Below are 23,542 nucleotides of genomic sequence, written 5' to 3'. Positions count from 1 at the left end.
CTGGTAACTCTCTCAAGGAATTGAAAAGGGCAATTACAAGGCTTGCCTCTTTTGTGTCTGATCTCTCCATGGATTGCTGTCCTTCATGGCTTGATATCAGTCTTGAAAACCATTGCTGCATATAACTTGTCCCTTTATTTGGTTGTTTCAAAGGGATGGTGAAACTGGTCTCCGTTACTCCAACTTGACTGGAACTGTGTAAATCCTACTTCCCATAGGATTTTAACCAGACCCAGAAACTCCTGACAGTATATTCAAAATGTCTACGATGTAATTTAAACTTACCTAATATACAAACAACAGGGAAAATCTGAACAACTCATAAGGAAAAAGATACTCAACAGCTTTCTCCCTTATTCTGAATATCGGTAATCTAAATCCAACAAAAGTTATAGCAGCTATAATAACTATGTTCCATGCAGTGTAGGACTGAATGTGCTTGAAACAAATGGAAAGACAGTAGTTCTCAGAAAATAAAGAGAAGCTGTAAAAATTAACAAGATGGACATTTTACAATGAAAAATAAAGTAACAATGACAAAGGAAGGAATCTATGAACTTGAGCAAAGTAACGCAAATTATCCAATTTGAACAACAGAGAAAAAAATATCAAAAGAGTCTCAGAGACCTGTAGAACAGAACAAAAAGGGAAAACATTAATGCCATTTGAGACCTAGGACAGGAGACTATGATTGGTGCAGAATAAATATTTGAAGAAATAATGGCTGAAAACTGCCCAAATTTGGTAAAAGACAAATTTACAGACTCAGGAAGCTCAGAGAACCCCTGACTGGATAAACTCAGAGAAAACCATGCTGAGATGTATCTTAATCAAACTACTGAAGACAAATATATTTTTTTTAATCTTGAAAGCTACCAGAGGAAAAAAAATGACATATAACATTTGAATGACTGTGGACTTCTCATGAGGCCAGAAGGCAGTGCACAACATTTTAAAAGCAGTATAAGAAAAGAAAATGTCAACCCAGAGTTACTCAGTAAGAATACCTTTGATGAATGAAAAAATAATAACAACAGTCTCAGATGAATGAAAACTAAGAGAATTAGTCAGAAGCAGGCCTTTATAAAAGAAATGTTCAAGGAAGTACTGTAGGAAGTAAGGAAAATATATCACAGGGAATTGAGAATTCAGTCATGAAGGAAGAGCAACATAAATGGTAAATAGGTAAATATGACAGATTATTTTCTCCTCTAAAGTTCTTTGAAATATAATGATGGAGAGCCAAAATTATAAAATTGGTAGTTTTTAATGTATGCAGATGTGTAATATATATGACAACTACTAATACAACATAAAAGGGGCAAGATGAAGTTTCTACATTTCCCTTGAAGAGGTACAATAGTAATTTTAATAGATTAAAACATGACATACGTATTTGGTAATGCCTAGAACAACCATCAAATACTACACAAAAACCAAAAGCAAACAAGAGACATTAAAATAGAATATGAATATATTTTTAAATATTTCAAAAGAATACACAAAAGTGGAAAATAAAAAATGGAGGGGACAAAAAGAAAACAAATAAAATAATGACTGAGGAAAATACCACCTCATCAATAATTATATTAAATATAAATGTTCTAAGCACACCAAGTAAAAGTCAGTGATCATTAAATTGGACAAAAAAATAAGACCTAACTATATGCTGTCTAGAAACCCACTTCAAATATCCTGATATAGATAGGTTAAAAGTAAAAAGGAAGGAAAAATACACACCATGTGAACACTTGTCAAAGAAAGCTGACTGTCTCTATTAATATTAGACCAAGTAGACTTTAGAACAAGGAAAATTACCAAGGACAAAGAGGCTCATTATGTAATGATATGAGGGCCAATGCACGAAGACATACAATGTTTAATGTATGCACACACAGGAACAAAAAATAAAAGTGGTATTACAATATAACTGGAGAACTGCAAGGAGAAATCAATCCACAATTATAGTTGGAGGCTTTCAATTTCCTCTTTCAATAATAAAATGAGTAGACAAAAAAAATCAATAAGACCATAGTAATCCTGAACAATGTACCTCTCCATCCATCAAAGAACAGAAGAACACATATTCCTTCTGAGGGCACGTAGATCATTTACAAAGACAGACCATATACTGGTCATAAAAGAACCTTACCCATTTAAAAGTATTGAAATCATGTAAAGTATATCCTCTGACCATAATGGAATTGAATTAGAAATCAGTAACAGAAAAATATTCTTTAGGAATTAGATTAAAAACTGCTAAATAATCCAAAGGCTAAAGAGCAAGTTTCAAACAGAATTAGAAAACATTTTGAACTGAGTGAAAATGAAAATACAATGTATCAAAATTGGTGGGATAAAGCTAAAGCAATGTTTAGAAGGAAATATGTCATTAAATGCATCTATTAGAAAGAAGCGAGGCTTCACATTAATACTATGATTCTACCTTAGGAAACTAGAAGAAAGAAGAGCAAAAGAAGCCAAAGTAATCCGAAGGAAGTAAATAAAGAAGAGCAGAAATCCATAAAACTGAAAACAGAAAAACAACACAGAAGTCAATAAAGCAAGAAATTGGCTCTTTGAAAAGGTCAATAAAATTGATAAACCTCTATACAAATTGACCAAGAAAATAAGAAAGGAGAAACAAATTACAACATCAGGAATAAAAAAGACATGATTACAGACCCAACAATGAACTCTAGGCATATACATTCGATGACTTGGATGGAATGGAATAATTCCTCCTTACACCTAAACTACAAAACTCCCTGAAGAAGAAATAGATAACATGAATAGTTCTATACTCATAACGAAATTGAATTTATAGTTAACTGAACAGGTCCATACAGCCAGAGAAAAATAGGTAACACTAACTTACTGATACAGGGCTCCTTACTTTGTGCCTCTGCTGTGGAATAGACTGGTCCCCAAAGCTGAGACCTTCATTTTATTTGATACAGGGTGTTGAGTAGTGGGTTGTGAGCAAAAGTCTTGAAGTAGGAGAATTAAATGATAAATGGTTCTTAAGGTCTTAATCTCTTTCAGTCAAGGAGATTTCGGCAAATATGTTTTGGAAGAGATATCTACTTAACAACAGACAACCTCGCTAGACAGGAATACTAATAACTAGGGAAGATGTGGACTAAAATGTAGTGTTAAAGATTTCATCTAGGCAGGCAGTTTTCAAAAAATGAACATAAGGGATAAATCTAAGAATTGGTATAGTTTACATAGAACCACGTGCTTATTATTTTTTCCAGGTAAGGCATTTTTCTACGTAAGACACATAATATATAGCTATGCTTTTTACATAAAAAGCAATACATATTACACATTGCTAAAACATTTTTAAAAAGCTGCCTAGTTCAATACCCTGTCCCCAATCTGTCCTGGACAGTTAAACATGCCTTTGACAAATTGCATTTTCCACAATAGTTTTTTTGGACATTAAAATGAATGAATTATCTAAGCAGAAAATGAAAACCCTGAACAAGTATTACTTCTGTTCAATCAAGTACAATATTTAAGTATACAATTGGGCTGCTTCTCTTTATGTGCTTTGACATGCAAATATTCTTGCCCCATACAATAATTCAAATTACCCCAAAGAAAATAACTAATTTGAGACTGAATAAAATGAACCTGGTGATATCAGGAACAAACAGATTTTGGTCAAGCAGTCTTGGTAAAATCCATCTTTATGTGTCATTTTGAGAGTAAGCCTTTAGGTCAGAACTGAGTTCATGCTTGTGCCGAGGCTGAAACAGTTGGCCAATGAGGACAGTCCTGCCATGATCTCACTTTCTCTAACTGTTGCCCCCTCTGTTAGAATATTTCTTCAGAGGTGTCCAGAGCAGCTTGTTGGTAACACTGAGACAGTTTCAAGGGGCAACTTTTTCCAAGGACCAAATAATCTTCAAAATATTCAAAAGAAAAACAGAATGGTCTAAGCTCTTGCTATTCCGTGTGTGGTCTGAAGATCATTAGCACTGCCAGATCCTCAGAGTGTGCTGGAAATGCAGAACCTCAGGCTGCCCCCCTGACCAATTCCATCCGAATTTCATGTCAGTTTTATTAACACCTCCAGGTGATTGGTATTGAAATTTGAGACATTGTGTTTCAAGCTCTTTGAATAGGTTTTCATCAGAGGTGAGTTGTGGGATGAAAGGGTTATTACATATTTTCAGGGGTAAGTGTTGATTCTTTAGACAGAGATTTTGGCACTGCAGTTATATATAGAATTGAACATCACATGGGGAAAACACAGAAAATAAAATGCTGCTGAGAAGTCAGCCTCTGCCAGTAATGTTGCTCAGAGAACTAACCTCTACTGTGGCACAGCAGAGTTCCTGGAGGCCTGTGGGATGCTTATCAAGTTCAAAGGCAAAGGTTTTGGTATTAGGCAGGTGGTGTTAATGCTTTCTTCATATACACAAATCCACCTGTTGTTAAAAGTAAGCATTTATGAATTAATAACCATCTTTAAGGGGACACTCTTCAGCACTTTATCAGACCAAGATCTGTGAACACTGGCTTTTTAATCACACAAAAACATCTCCACACAGAGTAAAAAGGTTCACTTTGTAATCCATGACCTTAAGAGACAATAGCTGAGTGGCACACCATGACCCAAATTCTGTCGTTTTCCAATGTCTAGAGTGCAATCCCGGTCCGAACCTCTGGACACACACAGAACCCTGCAGGGGTCACTCTGCAGGATGAGATAACCCTTCCCAAGGCAGGCTCTGGCAGTCAGAAACCCTCTAACTTCACTTCAAGATTAATTTTCCAGCTACATCTTCCTACTTTTTGTTCTCAAAGATCTTTGTGGGGATGACAAACAGGTCTGGATGATCCAGATGAGGCTGGCCAAGCGGCTTCACATGCCGATGGAGTACCAGCCAGGCTTGGAGAGCAGAGGGAGCCTCTCCCACGCTTCTTCTCTGGGTCTCCTCTCTGTAACAGCTACTTGCATGACCTTTAGCTGATTCATCAATGTGATTCAACTTAGAAATGACTAAAGAGATATTCAAATGTCAAAACAATAATGGTGGTTTAACCATCTGCTTTTATTGATCGCACACCCTATCATTTTAGGACTCCTGTCACGCTCTGCTTGGATATTTAAAATGTTCTTTATTGAATCCTCAAAGCTTCTGAAATGAAACTCCAGCAATTAATTATCATAGAATCCCCAGGCCCCAGTGTCCTCACATTAGAGACCGTAAGAAACAGTAGGAGGAACATTGGCTCTAAAGCAAGACAGACCAGAGTGACTCTTCACTGAGCCGTCTGGGTAAGTTACCTGAGCCTCACTGAGCCTCAGTTCCTCACTGCAAGACGGGGAAAAGAGCATCTATTGTTTATTTTTCTGGGGCCAACTCGAGATATCACAAACTTTTCCCAGTTAAAAATCTCTTATGGGTATTTTCTCAGTATTTTGGACAGATTCTCCCTCTCCAGAGTTCTCTTTTTTCCCAGAATACTGGAAGCTGCAGGAAAAGCTACGTGTCCTCAAAGCAGCAAATGAGGAGCTTTGCGTCCTCACGCCTCCTGCCGGTGCCCTGGGTCTGTTGGCCCTTCGGCTGCGTACTGGCTCATGCTTCTGTGGGCCATGGGCCTTGTTTGCTATTACCCTTGTTCGTGAGGCCTGAGGATTCTGTGTTCACCTCAGCACAACCTAAGGTTTCCTTCCCATTGATCAGGCCTCTTAACACATCCACACCACACTTCTGGGTCTGGCAATGCTCAGTGCTTTCCCTGCACCACCCTATTTAAAACTTCAATTCCCTCCCACTTAAGCAGTACTCACTGAATTTTCTCTCACCCTCCTCACCTATGTTTCTTCAGAGCATTCTCCTTTTTTATCATACAAAATAAAATAAATGTACTCATTTATTGCGTTGTGTTACCCCTCCCGCCCTCACATACACACCCTATAATGTAAACTCCATGACGGCAGGTGTTTGCGCTGTTCTGTTCACTCTGTCTCCCTCATGCTTAGAACAGTGCCTGGCACCCATAAGTGCTCTTCTGATGTTTCAGCGTGTGTCAGATGAATGAGCACTTATGGGGTCAGACTGCTGCCTTAGGACCCAGGTTCCCATAGCCACACTCGGGCAGAAAGGAAGCTTAATCTGCGAGAAAAACAAAACACAGGGACCACCCCTTCATTCTACCCAGGAATCACAACCATTCTACTGACTACCACCAAACGGAAGACTCAGCCATAAAACACATGCACCCATCTAGACTTGGAACTCTGCGTGAATAATCATTGTCACCCACCCCACTGTGACATGCTGCCCCACCCATCCTATGTCAATAGCAGAGTCCTGACCCTTTGGAAGGTTCTGACACTCTACTGGTTGGTTCCAGTGGGGAAAGATTGGACTTCAGAAGCTGAGCGACTAAGGTAGAATCAGGAAGCCATATCAGGAGGGGGACAGAGTTTATTGAAGAATTGGAGAAAAAGAGGAAACTAAGGTACAGAATGAACCAAATTATCTACTTCTGCCTGGGTTTTTCTGAGCTGAGCCCTGTTTAATAATAAATATCTAAATATCTGAAGATCCTTACAGAGTCCCAGCTAGAGGTCAGAAAGATTACTTTTCAGGGCAGTTATGCACCTACATTCATGCCCATGGGGCCTTAAGGAAAGCAGCTGGGCACGGAGCAAAAAGGGACTTCAGAGGAATGGATGATCTTTATCGATTCTAATTACCTGGAGCAAAGTTTGAAAGGGTTCTTGTTCTAGAGAACCATCTCCGCATGTACCCACTAGAAGGACACACACTGAATTTTCCAGCATTATCCCTGTATCCTCACTGTATCCTTACCTGACATACAGTCAGATCAGGGACAGAAGAATCAAAGGGCTGGGTTTTGTCATGGCCAGAACCTGGGGGGTTGGAGGGAGGAAACCGGTTGACTTGACTTTGTCCCTATCCCTTGGGACTCTTGGATAGTTACTCTGTGTTTCATAAATGGACACATTTCCCCACCTCATCCAATACATTTCTGCTTGTATTTTAGGGAATCTACAATGGAAGAACCCGAGGAGGATCAGCTAGATCATGAGTAAGTATTATGATTATGCAGAGCCACATCCAAGGACCAAGGCGTGAAGCAGGTCTGCTCTTCATGATATCCCTCATCTTCCCCCTCCTCCATCCTACACTCCTGTCTATCCAACCCCCTGCTGACACCTCCCCAAGCACTCCATGTCCTCCTGAAGTGACAACTATTGTAAGTCCTGCATCCATTCAGCCCTTCCAAGGAAGGACTTACTTTGCAAGTTCATCCCTCATTCCTACTCAAAACAAAAGACCGTTCCCACACACTTTATTCCTAGTTAAGCATTTCAAAGAGAAATCAATTGACACACAACAAAAAGAAAAAGGTATTGAGACCTTCCCATTTGCCAGATACCATTTCTAAAGCACTGAGATGTTACCATTATTACATTCAAATTCACTTCAAAAAAGATGTTTGTATTCTTGAAAGTGAATGCCTGGATCATGTGTGTGTGTACTCGGTGCAGTAACTCCCATGGTACATTCTCAAGCTTTGTAGCAGGCAATGGAGAAGCTCTTAGATGCGAGGAGGGAGGGAAAAACAGAAGCCCCATCTGCTGGTGGAGAGCTCTTGCGGCTTAAGGCAGGAACCAACTCTAAGTGATGTACCAGGTGCCTGGATGAAAATACTCAGTGGAAGTGTATTTCATGAGCAGATTTTGTGCACCATTTGCTGAGAAACCATTCTCTCCAATACAAGAGGCTATTAAGGAAGCAAACTTCTTCCAGAAGCAGGGAGGAGGTGTACTATTATATTGAGCACTTTGATCAAGAAAGCCTGGGAAAATCCTCTCTGGCTGCCTGAGTTGAGAATTACTGAAACAAATAGTAGGACATGATTAAGAAATACAATTTCCTATGAAAAAGGAAAGGTGTGCTCCCAGAAAAAGCCAGGTTGTTGAATTACATGTCTCCTAGATACCCCTTCTGGCCCAAAGATCCCTGACCCTGAGATAACTGGCCCTTGTTCCTTTCGTGGACTGAATCTATAGGTCAGAGGAGGTGGAGATCTTAAGACTAACTCAGACAAAGAGGAACATTGATAGTTTGAACAGAGACCTTGAACGAGATCTCCAAAGAATAGATGAAGCAAATCAGGAACTTCTTCTCAAAATCCACCAGAAAGAAGATGAAATACAGAGGTGAGTGCTGGGGTTTCTTGAGGGAAGTTCCCAATCCAAGGGATGGGATAGAGGAGAAAAGACAAACGTCAATTTTCCTACCTGCTCCAGAGACCTATATCTTATGTAGCAGTTTCTTCCTCATTCTTTGGCATTTCCTGTGGTTCAAACCGTGAATTATAGCAAGTTTCAAAGAGATTCTTAAAAGATTGGATGATATTCACCTGAGCTGAAAGAACACTAGGGTGTTTGACTTGGGAATCAGGTCAAACTTTGAGGTGATTTTTTTTCCTGCCTTTGAAGTGATTATGACGGTAAGGACACAGGAAAGATGGGTTTCCATCTTGAGAGCCGTATTTACTGACACTGAAGTATCCTTAAAACTGACAGATGTGTTTTTTTCAGTTCTGAAGCGGTCTGTTCCTCACACTATGTGCTTGTGTCATTCAGGCTGGAAAGTGAGATCACTCAGCCCCAAGACCTGACAGATGATGATGAGTGGGAGCAGCAGAATAGTACCACCATGGAAAGGGAAAGAACGCTGCAAGACCTGGAAGAAGAAATAGCCAGACTTGTAAGCAAAAAGCTGGGAAGAGCCATCTGATGGGCGTTATTCCTCAGCTTGTCTCTCATCAGCCATCAGATAAGCTAGTCTCCTCTTTTTTACATGCAAAGAATAGTCAAAAGACATGGTAAAATATGTGTTGAGTAATTTTCATATTGGTAATATTTCATATTGGGAATCCCTGCATGTGGGCATGTCTATCCTGGTGAGCTGGTGTAGATACGTATGTGGAAATCAAACCACAGGTCCTTTACCTGACAATATGCAGTGAGGTAGTTACTGCAGGCAAATAGCACTCGGTGAAAGGAAGAACAATCAGCTGAATAAAGATGGGTGGTAGCAGGGAGCTCCACACCTATGCACTGCTTCTTTCAACAGGAAAGGAAAAATGAGACTCTGGTCCATGATACAACAGAACTTCAGAAAAAGGTGGGATGGGGCTCTAGTTTTCCCCAGGTTGCCCGCAGCGGCTCCAGTTGTCAAAGGGACAAGGGAGGGAAAATGATCACAGAGGATCCCACATGTCAGAAAAGTCTGTGCAGGGGGTGGGTTCTACCCCTGCCCCCCTCTCACGAGGCTGAGCCTCGTACCTGAATGTCATGAAATTCCCTTGCAAGCATGAGTTGAAGGGAGTGGGTGGGCCATTTGGTGATCCCGTGGGTTTTTCATTCTATCACAAGAAAATGGAATCCACTGACACTTTGTCGGAAGGTGAAAGGTTAATTTTATTTTCAACAGAGTTTTCAAATACTTAAATCCCAAGGGCTTCCCTTTCCTTATCCAGACATTCACTCCACCTCAACTCTTGCTCAAAGTACAGTGTATTTCCTATGATTGCCCTACTTTCTGACCCCTGCCTGCAGCCCTCTGTAGCCCGGAATGGCATAGGGTTCAGGGAAGTACTCCTGCTTGGGCAGACTCTAGCTCTGGTGGCCAAGACTAGTGAGAAGAAGACAGAGGTAGAATAAAGATGCTTCCAAGGGCACCAAGTATCCACTAAGGGACCATCTCCTGGCAGCTTTATCAAGGCCATGTTATTGGTTCTACATACACACCAGTGTTTTTGACTTCCAGAATTTTTTATTTGATGTATTTTTTTTGAAATACGTGTTTATTTAAAATCATAGCTTACAAGGAAATTGCAAAAGGCAACCAAGTGTGAGCAAGGCCATCTACAGGGAGCACTGGAACAGTCAAAGGTAAATGAAAAATCAATCTTGAGAGGGTTTGGGTTACATGAGCAGGAAGCAAGCTTTTACGTGGAAACAACTATCAAAACTGGGATAAATTCTTTGTAGTTTTAGCCCATGTCAGACTTAAGCCTAGGCTACTGAGTACTGAATTCTTTTCTGCCCTTGGCACAGAATTTCACTCTGAAGCGATACATTTTGTTTCTCTCCCTTCAGGAAGAGCAGAACACAACTGCACAATGCATATATAACACTTAAGTCCCTGGTTTATATCCTGGTCCCAGCACTTAGTGAGGTATATGAAGTTGGGTAATTTAATCAGCCCCTTTCAGCCTCAGTTTGAAAACTGAATGAAATGGTGTATTTTTAAAATACTCTTTCCTTTTTTTGAGGAGTAAAACTTTGAAACGTCACCTATTTAACATGATTATTTAAAAGTCTAGCTGAGGCAAATGTATGGATTCATAGAGCAGACCTAGGATTTGTCAATCTACTGTGTGCTAGGTAATTTACACACTCTATCACTGACCCCCATCCAGAAAAGGTTCATTCAATTTACCACTCAAATATTTAGTGACCTCTATGTGCTGAGTGTAGCATACATTGCTTAGCATTTCTCTAATTGTGTTCCAAAGATAAAAACCTGGGCACGAGCACAATCCATGAGATCAAAGATGCATCTGGTGGACTTATTTTTTTATTCAGAAAGCAGGTACAATACTTACTTGATACTTTCTTTAGAATTCCATCTTTCCCTTGCCTTATTTCTCTTTAGCGTCTGAAGCTCACACTTTCGCCCATACTATGTCTCTGGGGCCCCTGCAGAGATGGACACACTGAAAATAGAAATAGAAAGCGAAAAATAGAGAATTACTTCCCTATTTCGTGTCAGCCAAATTAGTACTGATAGCCACACACACACAAAAAAAAACAAACAAACAAACAAACAAACAAAAAAAACAGGAAGTCCAAAGCCACTAAAACAGCTTCCTTTGGCCACGCCTGTCCAGGAAATGTATCTGGAAAGGAAGAAATGTGGAGCCTGCATGTGCTTCAGGATAAACTTGAGGCTCAGGCTAGAAAGGCTTAGAAGGCCCTTGACTAGCCTTGCCAAATAACTGCATTTGCTTCCTTCTGCTCAAAACAAGTTTTCTTGACAGTAGCCCTCCAGAGACCATGGTGAGGCTTTAAGTCTGGTGATTCTGTGTCACCTCAGCTGAGCCGAAAGACTTTAGGTAGTTCCAGGCATTGTCAGAACAATGGCCATTATTTTCCTGGAAGCTATTAGCCCACCTCCAAAGAACTCTAAAGCATCACTGACCCTTTAAATTACACCCATTTGCCTACATGTGTTGTAGATTTCTCAAGTGATTTCTCTAATTCTATAAAATCCATAGCATCTCTTCCTTCTGTTGTTCTTACATCTTGGAAATCAGCTCATCAGTTTAATAGTATGCCTGCTGCGCCTCTTTGTGTCTCAGACCACCGTCCTGAAAATACAGCCCTTAGCACATTTGGCTCTCTGGCCCTGGATATAATTGACTGAAGAGGAAAGGAACTGTTAGAAGTCTTCAGATGTGAAACAATGGTACCTAGATCAAAGTGGGAACAGTAGAGCTAAAAGTGGAAGGAAGGAAAAACTTAGGCTTGTCTGCTTTAACTAGGGAATATGCCCCGAGCACATCTATTCCTCTGCTACTATTACCCTCTGCAAGACACCATAAGCCCTTGCCTGGATGCCAAATTAGCCTCTTAGTCTTCCTGCTTCTGCTCTTACCCGTAATCTACTTTTCACACATAGAAAAGACTTATTCTTTAAAAACACAAATCAAATTATGTCCTTACTACTTCCAGTTCACACCTGGATTCTCACTGCAATTAAAATAAAGAACCAAACTCTAGAAGCTACAAGGCCTTCCACATAATCTCATCCATGTCAACCTTTCCCCACCTCATCTCCTCCTTCCCAGGTGTTTCCCCACGCTCCAGCCACATAACTTCCACATACACTATTATATGTGCTCTTTCACACTCTTGGCTCTTGCTGCAACACTGCATGGGCCATATTTCTTCCAGATCTCCATTTGGCTACTATTTACCATTTGGATTTCAACCCAGCATCATCCCATCAGACAGGACTTCACCCATGATCGCTCTCATGCCACCGCTAGCACTACATTTCTCTGTATTTCTTTCATAGCATTTATCATTGTCATGTTGACTTATGTGTTAACGTCCCCAACTATAATGCAGCTCTGTGAGGCAGAGACTCTGCCTGTCAATCCTGTTCACCACTGTAGACTTTCTGCTCTCATGGCCCTCTGCCCATCACTCCAACACAGTGACCAATATAGAATAGGCTTCCATCAAACAAGGGAGGAAAAGAAGGAAGGAGTGAGCGGTAAGTATATAAAAGGAAAAGGAAGACTGAGGTTTTTCAAGATTGATGTTTTTCCTAAGAGGAATGGCTAACAAGGAAGGAAGCTAAGAATTGTAGTTTAAGCATGAGTGGAGCCCTGATGAATGCTAAGGCCTTGGGAGTGTAGAAAGGTAGGTTCACCTTAAGGATGCTGCATGGTTTGACTCTCCTCCATTAAAAAGACATCTGATATCATACCTGATGCTCTTCAGCCACCTGTAAGATGACCTTTGAGACAGCATTTCAGAATGGAAGCCTGCTTGCACCTTGAGTTACCCATCTCCTTCCCTGTCTATAGGTTAAGTTACAAGAGCTGGAAGCTTCCTGTGCTGACCAAGAGAAGGAACTGGCTAAGGTGATGGTAGTAATTTCAGTATTTCTTCCCCCAGAGGAAGGAAAAGTTGATGTTCAGTTAGAGGACACAATACATTCTGCAAATGATTGACTTACATATAATAAGGTTCCAGATGCAGAACCATTATCGGGTTGAGGAGGGGATGAAGGAAAGGAAGGTAAATGCAGTCTCCAAGGTTTCCTTCTCTTCAATAATTTTTATAGGATATGTTCCATACCTGTATCTTCAACAAATTAGTATCTATTCTCTCAACTGTCCCAAAATAAACTTCCCTGCAAAATAAAGCTTATCTAGCATCAGAAAATAAATGAGTTCATACATACAGCAAAAACATATTTAGGACAATTAGAAAACTACATTTAGGGTCTGGGATTTAGGAGGAAACAAGTATACTCTGGTTCTTAGAGAAATTTCCTGAAAGAAATTTAAGACTGAATTTTGGTTTGCCAGGTAATGGAAGACTATGCTTTGGTGGCCCAGCTCTGCAAAGATCAGGTCTTCTGCATTAAGGTACAGTTTCTTGGTAATGGGACAGAGAAGGGTTTGTAAGGTACAGGATAATATGAAACCAGGCTTTTCAAAGAACACTTTCTAGAACAATATTAACTCTTCAAAGTGGCATGACAAAGGGTCTTTGGGTCCCTGACAACCCAGCACCAATATCATTCTGTTACAGCCCTGGTCTCCTGACCTCTGTGCTCTTAAATTCATAACGAGCACTTTTCCTTTCATGACACCAATTACCCAGGGACCTGCCTGGGAAGGTAGGAAGTGCAGCGAGTGATCAGGAGTGGTGGTGGGTGTCGGGGCTGGAAAAGGAGACCAAGCATTCATGTTACCACGTAATAATACATGCTTCTTATGATTAGAAAAAGTATAAGGCTTCTAATTAGTAACTGTGGTTTCTTTTATTTCTCTTGGAAGAAGTACCAGGAAACTTCAAAGAACATTGAAGAAGAGGTAGAGACGCGGCTCCTTGAGAGAGAAGTGTGAGTTTTGGAAAAAAAAGGAACTTCTTGGTTTTAGCGGTAACTCCATCTCAGCCTGGGTCAGAGCAAACATTCCTCTGATCAGTTCCTACTCGGGACTGAGTGAGCCCGAACCCCACATCTCTCTCCCTTCTGTTAGTGATTGCTTGACTCCCACTAAACCGCACCAACTTTAAAATGCAGGTCCTCCTTCCATCCTTCTTAAAAAACCACAGAAACACATCTCCCTTCATGCTTTTATCACATTTTCAATTATTCAGGTTTATATTAAGGGCAGGAACATCTGATTTTAAAAGGGCTGGTAGTCAGGCACTCTGATGAGTAGTACATTCTTACTTTCACAGAAAAGCCCTTTAAACTAATACCACCCTTCATTTTCCCAAAAACATAGAGGCTCAGCCATATAAGATAGGCATGAAACTAACCTCTAGATACACGAAGGCTATCATATTACCAAACCCAAACCGTACACTATATTAACTACTAAACTAGGACCATTAAAGGTTAGACATGGTAAGACAAAAGCCCCTGCCCCTCCTTTCTGAGTTTGTCTATACCTGACCTGGTGAGAAAACAAAGTAAAAAATCTCACTCCCATTTCTTGGCCCCTTTTTAGAAGTTAAATCTTAACTTACTCAAGAAGTACTTACATTTATTAAATATTTTGGATCTTGGGATCAAGGTAAACAGAACCAAACTTCATACCGCCTCTAAATAGCCTTGGTATGCATTGTGGCCTGGGAGGGCCACAGGGTACCAGGACTTGGAATTCTGAAGGATACCTTCAAGTTTCCCGAGAGCCTTCTTGAACATTAAGTATGGCTTCACTGCTAAGATAAGTTTCTACAACAGAGCTGCCCAATAAAACTTTGTGCCATCCAATAAGGAGCCAAGGGCCACCTACTGAGTACCTGAAACATGGTTAGTGTGACTGAGGAAATGATTTCTTTTTATTTTTATTAACTTATTGTTTATAGCTACATGCAGCCACTGGCTTCCATAGTGGACAGCACAGCTTTAGAATATGAAACTTTTTAAATAATCATTATGTAGTATGAATATTTGAGTGAATTTTATTCAATGCCTATCTTGGTTCACTTCCCCCTAGATCAAAAGTCTTGAGCATGAACTCGGCAAGAAAAGAACATAACAGTCAAAATAATAAGGTGAGCCTTCCACCCTGTGTCCTCTGAGGGACACTGCCTGTCAGAGTTTCCAAAACACTATAAGCCAGGAAACATACACAAAGCTTCCCATGTGAATTTTCCAAGAACAGTACTAGATATAATTTCAAAGCATTCCAACCTGAAACAAAGAAGACAACGGTCTTCCCTCTCTTACAGCCAAGTAAATATGAGGCATGTCTTCGTAGAAACTAGTCTAAGACCTAAGAAGGTTCAGAATGCAAGTAAGATGGAACATTAACTGCGGTTATGCTCTACAGAGAAGAGGCTAATATATGACACATACACCACACTGCCCTCCTAATGCAATCACAGAACTCTTTCCATATGATCCCGACATGTTCCTGAATCTTTCAAAACACACAGCACCAGGGTTATGTGTCACTATCTGATCACAGTCTCCCCATGAGTTAACATAAGAAGTCATCACTTCTTTATGACACAGCTCCAAATCCATTCATGTTTAACATCGTGATGTCACCAGCACATATGCAAAGGTCAGAAGGACATAGAATTGGGTGCAGAGCATCACGGCTCTTTCCCTGTTTGGCATTTTGTGGAAGCAAGTTCACAGGGCTAAAAGATAAACTTTTATTTAACTTTATTTTTGTAATGAATATTGGTTTAAGAGGCAAGGTTGACATTCCCCAGAAATTTATTGGCATGAAATATATGATCTTGATAATCTCACCAAAAAAAAAGTCTTCTTTTCCTAAAAAGCAAACATCAATAATACACCATTGTTCCTGGGGTCATCCAGATGTTTGGGTATATGTCAGACATGCCCACAGTGACCATGACTCCGATTGTCCTGAGCAAGTTATTCTGGCCCCTCTCTTGCATATTCCACTCAGCAAAAAAATATTAACTGGACCCTGAAATTAAATGGACTCCCTCTCTCTAGGATGAGGCTCAGCATACTTTCTGACATGTCCCGTCATCTATCCCTAATGGTTCATCAAAGTATTCATCTGACTACACATCAGAGGAAAAACAGAGTGTCTTCATCAAGATTATGAGAGTCCCATGATGGTCCTGTGCCCTGAGTTTGAGCCGTCTTTACAGAGACGCTCCCTGGGCACTGATTAGACGGCACTTCACCTCATCTGGCTCAAGTTATAGAACCAAATTTGTAAAACAAAGTTTCTCATGATTCCAGTTCTATGAGCCTTATTAACACAATTTTAAAATCTTAATTCCTCTTTTTATCTCCCAAGGAAGTTAAAAGGAAAATGAAATAACAAAGAAAATATTTTGTAAAAGAAATGCCACAGAAATTCAGGATGTATTTTCATCTTTACATTTTTATACTTCTAAAACTTACCTCAGAATGTATTTGTGTGGTTTCCATAGCTTGTTCATTCCTCTAAGGGTTTCTGACTGAGCTGAAGGTTAAGTGAAGAGTTATGAGAGCCCGCAATGTGGATTCGCAGAGGTCCCGCCTGGCCCTACCACTAACTAGCTGTATAACCTTGGGCAACATACTTTACGTTTCTATGCCTTCCTCTACTCCTATCAGTATATAAGAAGGTGATACAAAATCATATATAAATATGTAACTGTGTATATATATATACACACACATATGTATATGCATATGTATATATAAATACTGCACACACACATATATGCATATATATGTATATGCATGGGCTTTGAAATTTTCATGTTTATGCTTATGAAAAAATTTGTATGGTATCTAAACATAACATATAACTAATAGCTCACTGAATATTACTTGACAGAGATGACAGCTTCAAAAAATTGCTTATTTATCAATTGCCTTTCTTCTTCTCCCAGGACAAGTCTCTCCAAAAGAAGGGAATATGGCTCTGTAAAAGGCAAGTAAATATCTTTGAGGACTTCTTGAAAACTGGGAGATCTACTAGCCATCCTGCAGACGACAAGGAGAACCTTTTATACACACACACACACACACACACACACTCTCACTCTCTCTCTCTCACACACACACACACACAGAGTCAACAAACTAGTGTCATCAGTGACCACATGTCTCAGTTTACATGCTATGACTTCTTGCCGAAAGGCAATTACTAATCTCATTTTCCAGTATTAGCACCCAACAGCCCAGTAAGTAATCAGAAACGGGAATCTTATCACCTAAAAGAGATGTGGCAAATCTCATATTTACTCCCTCTTCCCTTAACAGTCTGAAATAATTTGATGTATCTGGATCCCCAGTAGAGAGTAGATTAGGAATGGGGTTCATAAGCATAGTGATTGGGTTTTCACACTATTGTATGAGACACGCCTCCCTCAAACCTTGTTACAATGTCAGCTCTTTACCCCCGACATGAAAAATATATACATACATAGGGAGAGAACTTCTAAATGCAAGTATACTGCTGCCTAATAACAGATAAAAGAGGAAATGATTGTGAAAGAGATAAAGCACCTAACAGTATCCAGCACATCATAATTGCTCAAAAATATTTGTTAACCTGAGTAAGAACTCAACATTCAAACAACTGAGTGCATATTAGTTCTGAAGGAATCACTGGGACAGCAAAAATTTGTATTCATGTAGCCTTGTATTTTCAAGTAAAGGTCAAATTATGTTCAATATAATCTGTTTACGAAGGCACACAGAAACAGATTCAAAGTGGTATAAAATATGATTTAGAAAGAGTTCCATCAAAATGATTAACATAAAATTATTGGTGTTTAAAGGTAATTTCCAAATGTCTAGAATATTGGCTTAAGGGGGATGTCCCTTCATACAAGGTAAATGAAGTACTACATATTTTGATATCCCCACATACAGTGTTCCTGGAACACCTAGTAGAATTCTTCCTAGAACTCCTAGGACTGCCTTCACCTATACTTTTAACACCCGTGCCAAGCATGGAATTGCCCAGATGGACTCCCAAGGACTGTCTGCCTTAATGAGAGTTGGTGATCTGGAGGAGAATGTACAAGTTTAGTTCAGGAAACTACAAATACCTTCCCTCTTGTTTTACTCGACCACTCTGTGGGGCACTGGTATGCTGGTTGTTAACTCAAGAGATTAAAAAGTTGGTTATTCCTAAGATTTTCCCTGGGAATGTCACCCAGAACCTCCTTATGAATATTGTATCCAGCTTCAAGGAGATTTGCAGGAAGGAGGAAGGAGGTTTGTAAAGGGCCTCTGATTCTAATTCTAAGATACTTCACCAGAATGGATCCTGGATCCTGGCTCTAAGATCAACTCTAGAGAAAGACTTCAGAGAACTGGTGGGGAAGGGGTTCTCTGTGACTAGTGAGGGCAGGTGGTAATGAATTTGTCCTGGAGCTGCAGGCAGCCCAGAACAGCTGGATAAGGTTAATGTAGGAAGGAAACAGTGGCGGTTTGCCCATACAAATCATAGTAAAACAGCAAGGGAAAAAAAATTCATCATTTATAGGGAAATTTAGAGAAATGTATTAAGAAATATTAAAAGTATCATGAATGAAAGAAGAGAAATACCATGATCATGGATAGGAAGCCTTAATATCAGAAATACATCAGTTGTCTCCAGTTGATAAATAGTCAATTAAATTCCAATCAAACTCCCCAAAAGATTTTTCATGGAATTGAATGAAATGATTCTAAAATATACTATATTTGGAGGAGTAAAGGGTCAGACATAACCTCGAAATTTTAAAGAAAAGCAAGAGGTGGGGAATACTATGAAGCTGTAATAGTTATGATAGTGTGCTATTGGGACCAGACTAGGAAAACTGAACAATGAAACACAACAAAAAAAGAGCTTAGAAACAGTGCACATTTAGACCTTTGATCTGTAACACTAATTATATGTCTTAGGGGAAAGGAAGAATCGTTGAAAAATATGGTAGGAAAAACATTACCCAAATAAGACAAAAAATGATATCAGATCACTAACATTGAGCATATATAAAAAGCAGGCACAATGTGTTAAAGACTTCAATGTCCACAAAACGAAACAAAGGGGATCTTTAGATTGCAGCATGAGTTATCTACTAACACTCAACAAATTACCCCAAAACTTCCTAGTTTCAAATAATAAACATTTATCATCCCATAGTTTCTATGAGTCAGGAATCTTTGAGTCATTTAGCCTGGTAGTTCCAGCTCAAGGTCTGGTATGAGGCTACAGACAAGATGTTGGCCAAAGTTACAGTCATTAGAAGGCTTGGCTGGGGCTAGAGAATCTATTTTCACACTAGCTTTTTTGCTGGATTTTGACAAGAGGTCTCAGTTCCTTGGCACATGCACATCTCCACAGGGCTGGTTGGGTATCCTCCCAATATGACAGAAGGTGTTCTCTTGAGAGTAAGGAAGAAGCTGCTGTGTCTTTAGCACCTAGTCTAGGAAGTCATACACTGGCACCTCCACAATACTGTATTCTTTAGAAATGAGACATTAAGTCCAGTCCACATCCCAATGAAGGGAAATCTCATAATGAGAGGACTATCAAAGAATTTGTGAACATATTTTTAAAATGCTACAAACCCTCAATAAAGATAGAAGTATCTTTCAGGCCTTGGTATAGGGCATGGATTTCTAGCATGATATGAAAGGATTAGTTCTAATTAAAGGAAAGGTTGATAAACTAGACTTTATTGAAAATTATTAACTTTTGCTCTTCAACACTTAGAGCAAGTGAAAGTTAGAAAGTAGAGGGAAGTTATTAAAAGTACATATGGAAAAGGATTCATATCAAGAACACAGAAAGAACTTTTACCATTTAGTAAGAAAAGATCAAACAACCTAGCAGATAAATGGGCAAAAGGAACACATCAGACCAATAAACCTATGCACAGATATTCAGCATCACTGTTCATCTGGGAAATACAGATCAAGACCATAATGAGATATTACTTTACAATCATTTGATTAGTGAAACTTTAAAAATCTGATGGTAAGTGTTGGAGAGGGTATAGATCCATAGAAATGCATACTCTGCTAGTGCGGTATAAATTGGTGTGACTAAGTCACAAGATAATTTCAGATAATGATAAATACTAAAAGAAAATAAAACACAGCGATGGAAGACAGTAACTAGCAAGCCTGCACAAGGGAAGGACCACATTTACAAGGGGTTGCTGGGAACGGAGACAAGATTTAGTGGGAGACATTTGAGTATCAAGAAGGAACCAGGTGTGCACTGAGGTATGACTTACTATTTTGTTCCTGGTTTTCTAACATCTGGCTAAAAGTTTCTTGGCTTTCTCTTCTCAGGATTTTTCAGGTTCTCTTTTTCATCACCCTATTTTTCATCACACTGCTGGGCTACTTGCTTTTCCACATAAGCTTTATAAATCCAGACCTCCTAATCAACATACTACCCAAGATACTGAACAGGAGCACCTTGTGGAGGCTAAGAAGCTTCCTCTCTGCATCTCTCACACTTTGGACTGAGGACTTGTTGCCCCACTAATCTCCAAAAAACATCCTTGGGAAAAGAAGGCAAGTGGTACCTGGCTGTGTACACTAGGAGATGGTGGAACTTGTAGAGGGAAGATGTTTTCTCCAGTTTTTCCCTTGAGGTTTGCCTACTGATTACCTTTCCTCCCATGTTGTGTTTCCAAGATCGACCTTGCCCAGTAAACAGCTCTGTCAATAGATTTCAGCAGCTATAGGATAAGCTAAATAGTATGAAATAGTAAACAAAGTAGGCCATTTTCAGAATAATGTCATAGATGCTAAGCAAAGTTAGAGACCATCATTACTCCTAGATAAACTTAAAAATGTAAGAGACCAGATCTCTGCAATGCAGATGGCTCTTTACTGATAATTAGAACTCTATAGCTGCCAGTGACCTTAACTTAAGCTATCTTAGAAATTACAGCAAAATTTAAAAAAATATGTTGCCTTATGGAACTAAAAATCTGAGGTTGCAGGCATGGATGAATCCAGAAGTTTCACCAGTGTCCTCAGGGCTTCATCTCTCTCCATTTCTCTGAATGGGCATTGCTCCTTTAAGTGGCAATATTCTGAAAATAACTTAAATCTTATACTACCCGATTAGCAACTTCAGTACAATCAGTCTTTTCCAATAGCTACAGCAGGAAATACCAAAGAATCTGTATTGGCCGAGGTCAAATGCCTATCCCTGTCCCATAATCAGCTGATCATGTGTCACCAAAGTCATCCTTTAATGAAAGGCTTATAGGCATCTAGTACCACAGATAAATATTACGAACAGAAGTAACCAAATGGAAAAAAAATTAAGCAAATTTCTTAATCTGGTAAATTGCCTAGAATGAGTAAATTCTTTCTTAACCCCAGGCCTCAGAGAAAACAAAATCCTCTTCTCCTGGCAATTACTAGAGTAATTGTATCAGACTTGTATCAGACAATACAAGTCATGGAGTTTTCACCTGGCACCCTAAATGGAAACACCCCCCACCATCTCAAGGAACAGCATTGCATGCGTGGCTTATTCCCACACTGAGTGGCAGTGGCATCTGGCACTTTCTGCCCAGTAGGTGCAGCCTTAATAGGTGTTTCCCTAAACCAGACTTTGTTCTTGGCACAAGGGGAGGATAAGGTATGGCCAGCTCCCATTTACCATTGTCCTGACACATGACAGAGCTGAGCAAGAAATCCACTCCTCTGCACTCATGAATTTGAGACTTAGAATCATGAAAGTAAAAGTATTTTCACACATTGTAATTTCAGAGTCACTTAAGAAAACTTAAAAAAAAATTTCTTTCATGCATATTTCATTATTCATCACCATGTTTTGTCTGCTGTAGCTAAGTGACAAACCCCCAACTTCTGTGGGATGCAGCAAAAGCAGTCTTAAGAGGAAAGTATATAGCAATCCAGGCATACTTAAGAAGGAAGAACAATCCCAAATGAGTAGTCTAATGTCACAATTATCGAAACTGGAAAAAGAAGAACAAATGAGGCCTAAGGTCACCAGACGGAGGGACATAATAAAAGATCAGAGAAGAAATACACAAAATTCAGAAGAAAATCAATGAGACCAAGAGCTGGTTTTTCGAGAAAATAAACAAAATAGATAAGCCTCTAGCCAGACTTATTAAGAGAAAAAGAGAGGCAACACACATCAACAGAATCAGAAACAAGAAAGTAAAAATCACGACAGACCCCACAGAAATACAAAGAAATATTAGAGAACACCATGAAAATCTATATGCTAACAAGCTGGAAAACCTAGGAGAAATGGACAACTTCCTAGAAAAATACAACCTCCCAAGACTGACCCAGAAAGAAACAGAAAATCTAAACAGACCAATTATCAGCAACAAAATTGAATCGGTAATCAAAAAACTACCCAAGAACAAAACCCCCGGGCCAGATGGATTTACCTCAGAATTTTATCAGACATACACAGAAGACATAATACCCATTGTCCTTAAAGTTTTCCAAAAAACAGAAGTGGAGGGAATACTCCCAAACTCATTCCATCAAGCCAACATCACCCGAATAGCAAAACCAGGCAAAGACCCCACCAAAAAAGAAAACTGCAGACCAATATCCCTGATGAATGTAGATGCAAAAAAACTCAACAAAATATTAGCAAACCGAATTAAAAAATACATCAAGAGGATCATACACCGTGACCAAGTGGGATTCACCCCAGTGATGCAAGGATGGTACAACATTCGAAAATCCATCAACATCATCCACCACATAAACAAAAAGAAAGACAAAAACCACATGATCCTCTCCATAGATGCTGAAAAAGCATTCGATTAAATTCAACATCCAGTCATGATAAAAACTCTGAACAAAATTGGCCTAGAGGGCAAGTACCTCAACATAATAAAGGCCATAAATGATAAACCCACACCTACCATCATACTGAACAGCGAGAGGCTGAAAGCTTTTCCTCCGAGATCGGGAACAAGACAGGGATGCCCACTCACCTCCCTGTTATTGAACATAGTACTGGAGGTCTAAGCCACAGCTATCAGACAAAACAAACAAATGCAAGGAATCCAGATTGGTAAAGAAGAACTCAAACTATCACTATTTGCAGATGACATGATATTGTACACAAAAAACCCTAAAGACGCCACTGCAAAACTATTAGAACTAATATCGGAATTCAGCGAAGTTGCAAGATAAAAAATTAACACACAGAAATCTGTAGCTTTCCTATACTCTAACAATAAACTAATAGAAGGAGGAATCAGGTAAACAATTCCATTCACAATAGCATCAAAAAATAAATAAAATATCTAGGAATAAACCTAACCAAGGAAGTGAAAGACCTATACCCTGAAAACTATAAGACACTCTTAAGAGAAATTGAAGAGGACACTAACCAATGGAAACTCATCCCATGCTCTTGGTTAGGAAGAATTAATATCATCAAAATGGCCATCCTGCCAAAAGCTATATACAGATTTAATGCAATCCCTATCAAATTACAAACAACATTCTTCAACGAACTGGAACAAATAGTTCAAAATTTCATGTGGAAACACCAAAGACGCCAATAGCCAAAGCAATCCTGAGAAGAATAAAGGGGGGGGGGATCTCGCTCCCCAACTTCAAGCTCTACTACAAAGCCACAGGAATCAAGACAATTTGGTACTGGCACAAGAACAGAGCCACCGACCAGTGGAACAGAATAGAGATGACAATAACGCAAACATACATGGTCAATTAATATACAATAAAGGATCCATGGACATACA

At 39.5% G+C, this 23,542-nt stretch overlaps 1 protein-coding gene, 1 long non-coding RNA gene and 1 pseudogene across 4 annotated transcripts in view; 2 read left to right on the top strand and 1 right to left on the bottom strand.

Annotated features, from left to right (window-relative positions):
* Positions 1-23,542, bottom strand: part of LOC140848117 (uncharacterized) — a 146,775-nt gene that overhangs the window by 52,883 nt on the left and 70,350 nt on the right. The window contains exon 2 of the long non-coding RNA XR_012128663.1: positions 10,678-10,788. This is a non-coding gene — a long non-coding RNA (uncharacterized lncRNA). The remainder of the gene's footprint in view (positions 1-10,677; positions 10,789-23,542) is intronic.
* LOC140848111 (transmembrane and coiled-coil domain-containing protein 5A-like) lies at positions 307-21,179 on the top strand. 3 transcript variants are annotated; one of them, XM_073230382.1, is made up of 12 exons: positions 309-2,587; positions 7,036-7,080; positions 8,069-8,218; positions 8,648-8,771; positions 9,141-9,191; positions 9,890-9,961; positions 12,670-12,726; positions 13,177-13,236; positions 13,651-13,715; positions 14,824-14,881; positions 16,700-16,740; positions 20,106-21,179. In XM_073230382.1, the coding sequence occupies exons 2-12, from the start codon at positions 7,046-7,048 to the stop codon at positions 20,302-20,304; spliced, it is 912 nt and encodes a 303-aa protein (XP_073086483.1). In that variant the 5' UTR covers positions 309-2,587; positions 7,036-7,045; the 3' UTR covers positions 20,305-21,179. The 3 variants fall into 3 exon arrangements, with proteins under 3 accessions (XP_073086484.1, XP_073086485.1, XP_073086483.1); XM_073230383.1 differs by lacking the exon at positions 9,890-9,961 and having other exon boundaries at positions 307-2,587; XM_073230384.1 differs by lacking the exon at positions 14,824-14,881 and having other exon boundaries at positions 307-2,587; positions 20,106-20,286.
* Positions 17,122-17,217, top strand: LOC140844852 (small nucleolar RNA U13; annotated as a pseudogene).

Source organism: Manis javanica, chromosome 1 (genome assembly GCF_040802235.1).
Source record: "Manis javanica isolate MJ-LG chromosome 1, MJ_LKY, whole genome shotgun sequence".
In the NCBI taxonomy this organism is placed as follows: domain Eukaryota; kingdom Metazoa; phylum Chordata; class Mammalia; order Pholidota; family Manidae; genus Manis; species Manis javanica.
Note: the sequence above shows the minus strand (reverse complement) of the source record. Positions and strands in the feature narration are given on the sequence as shown.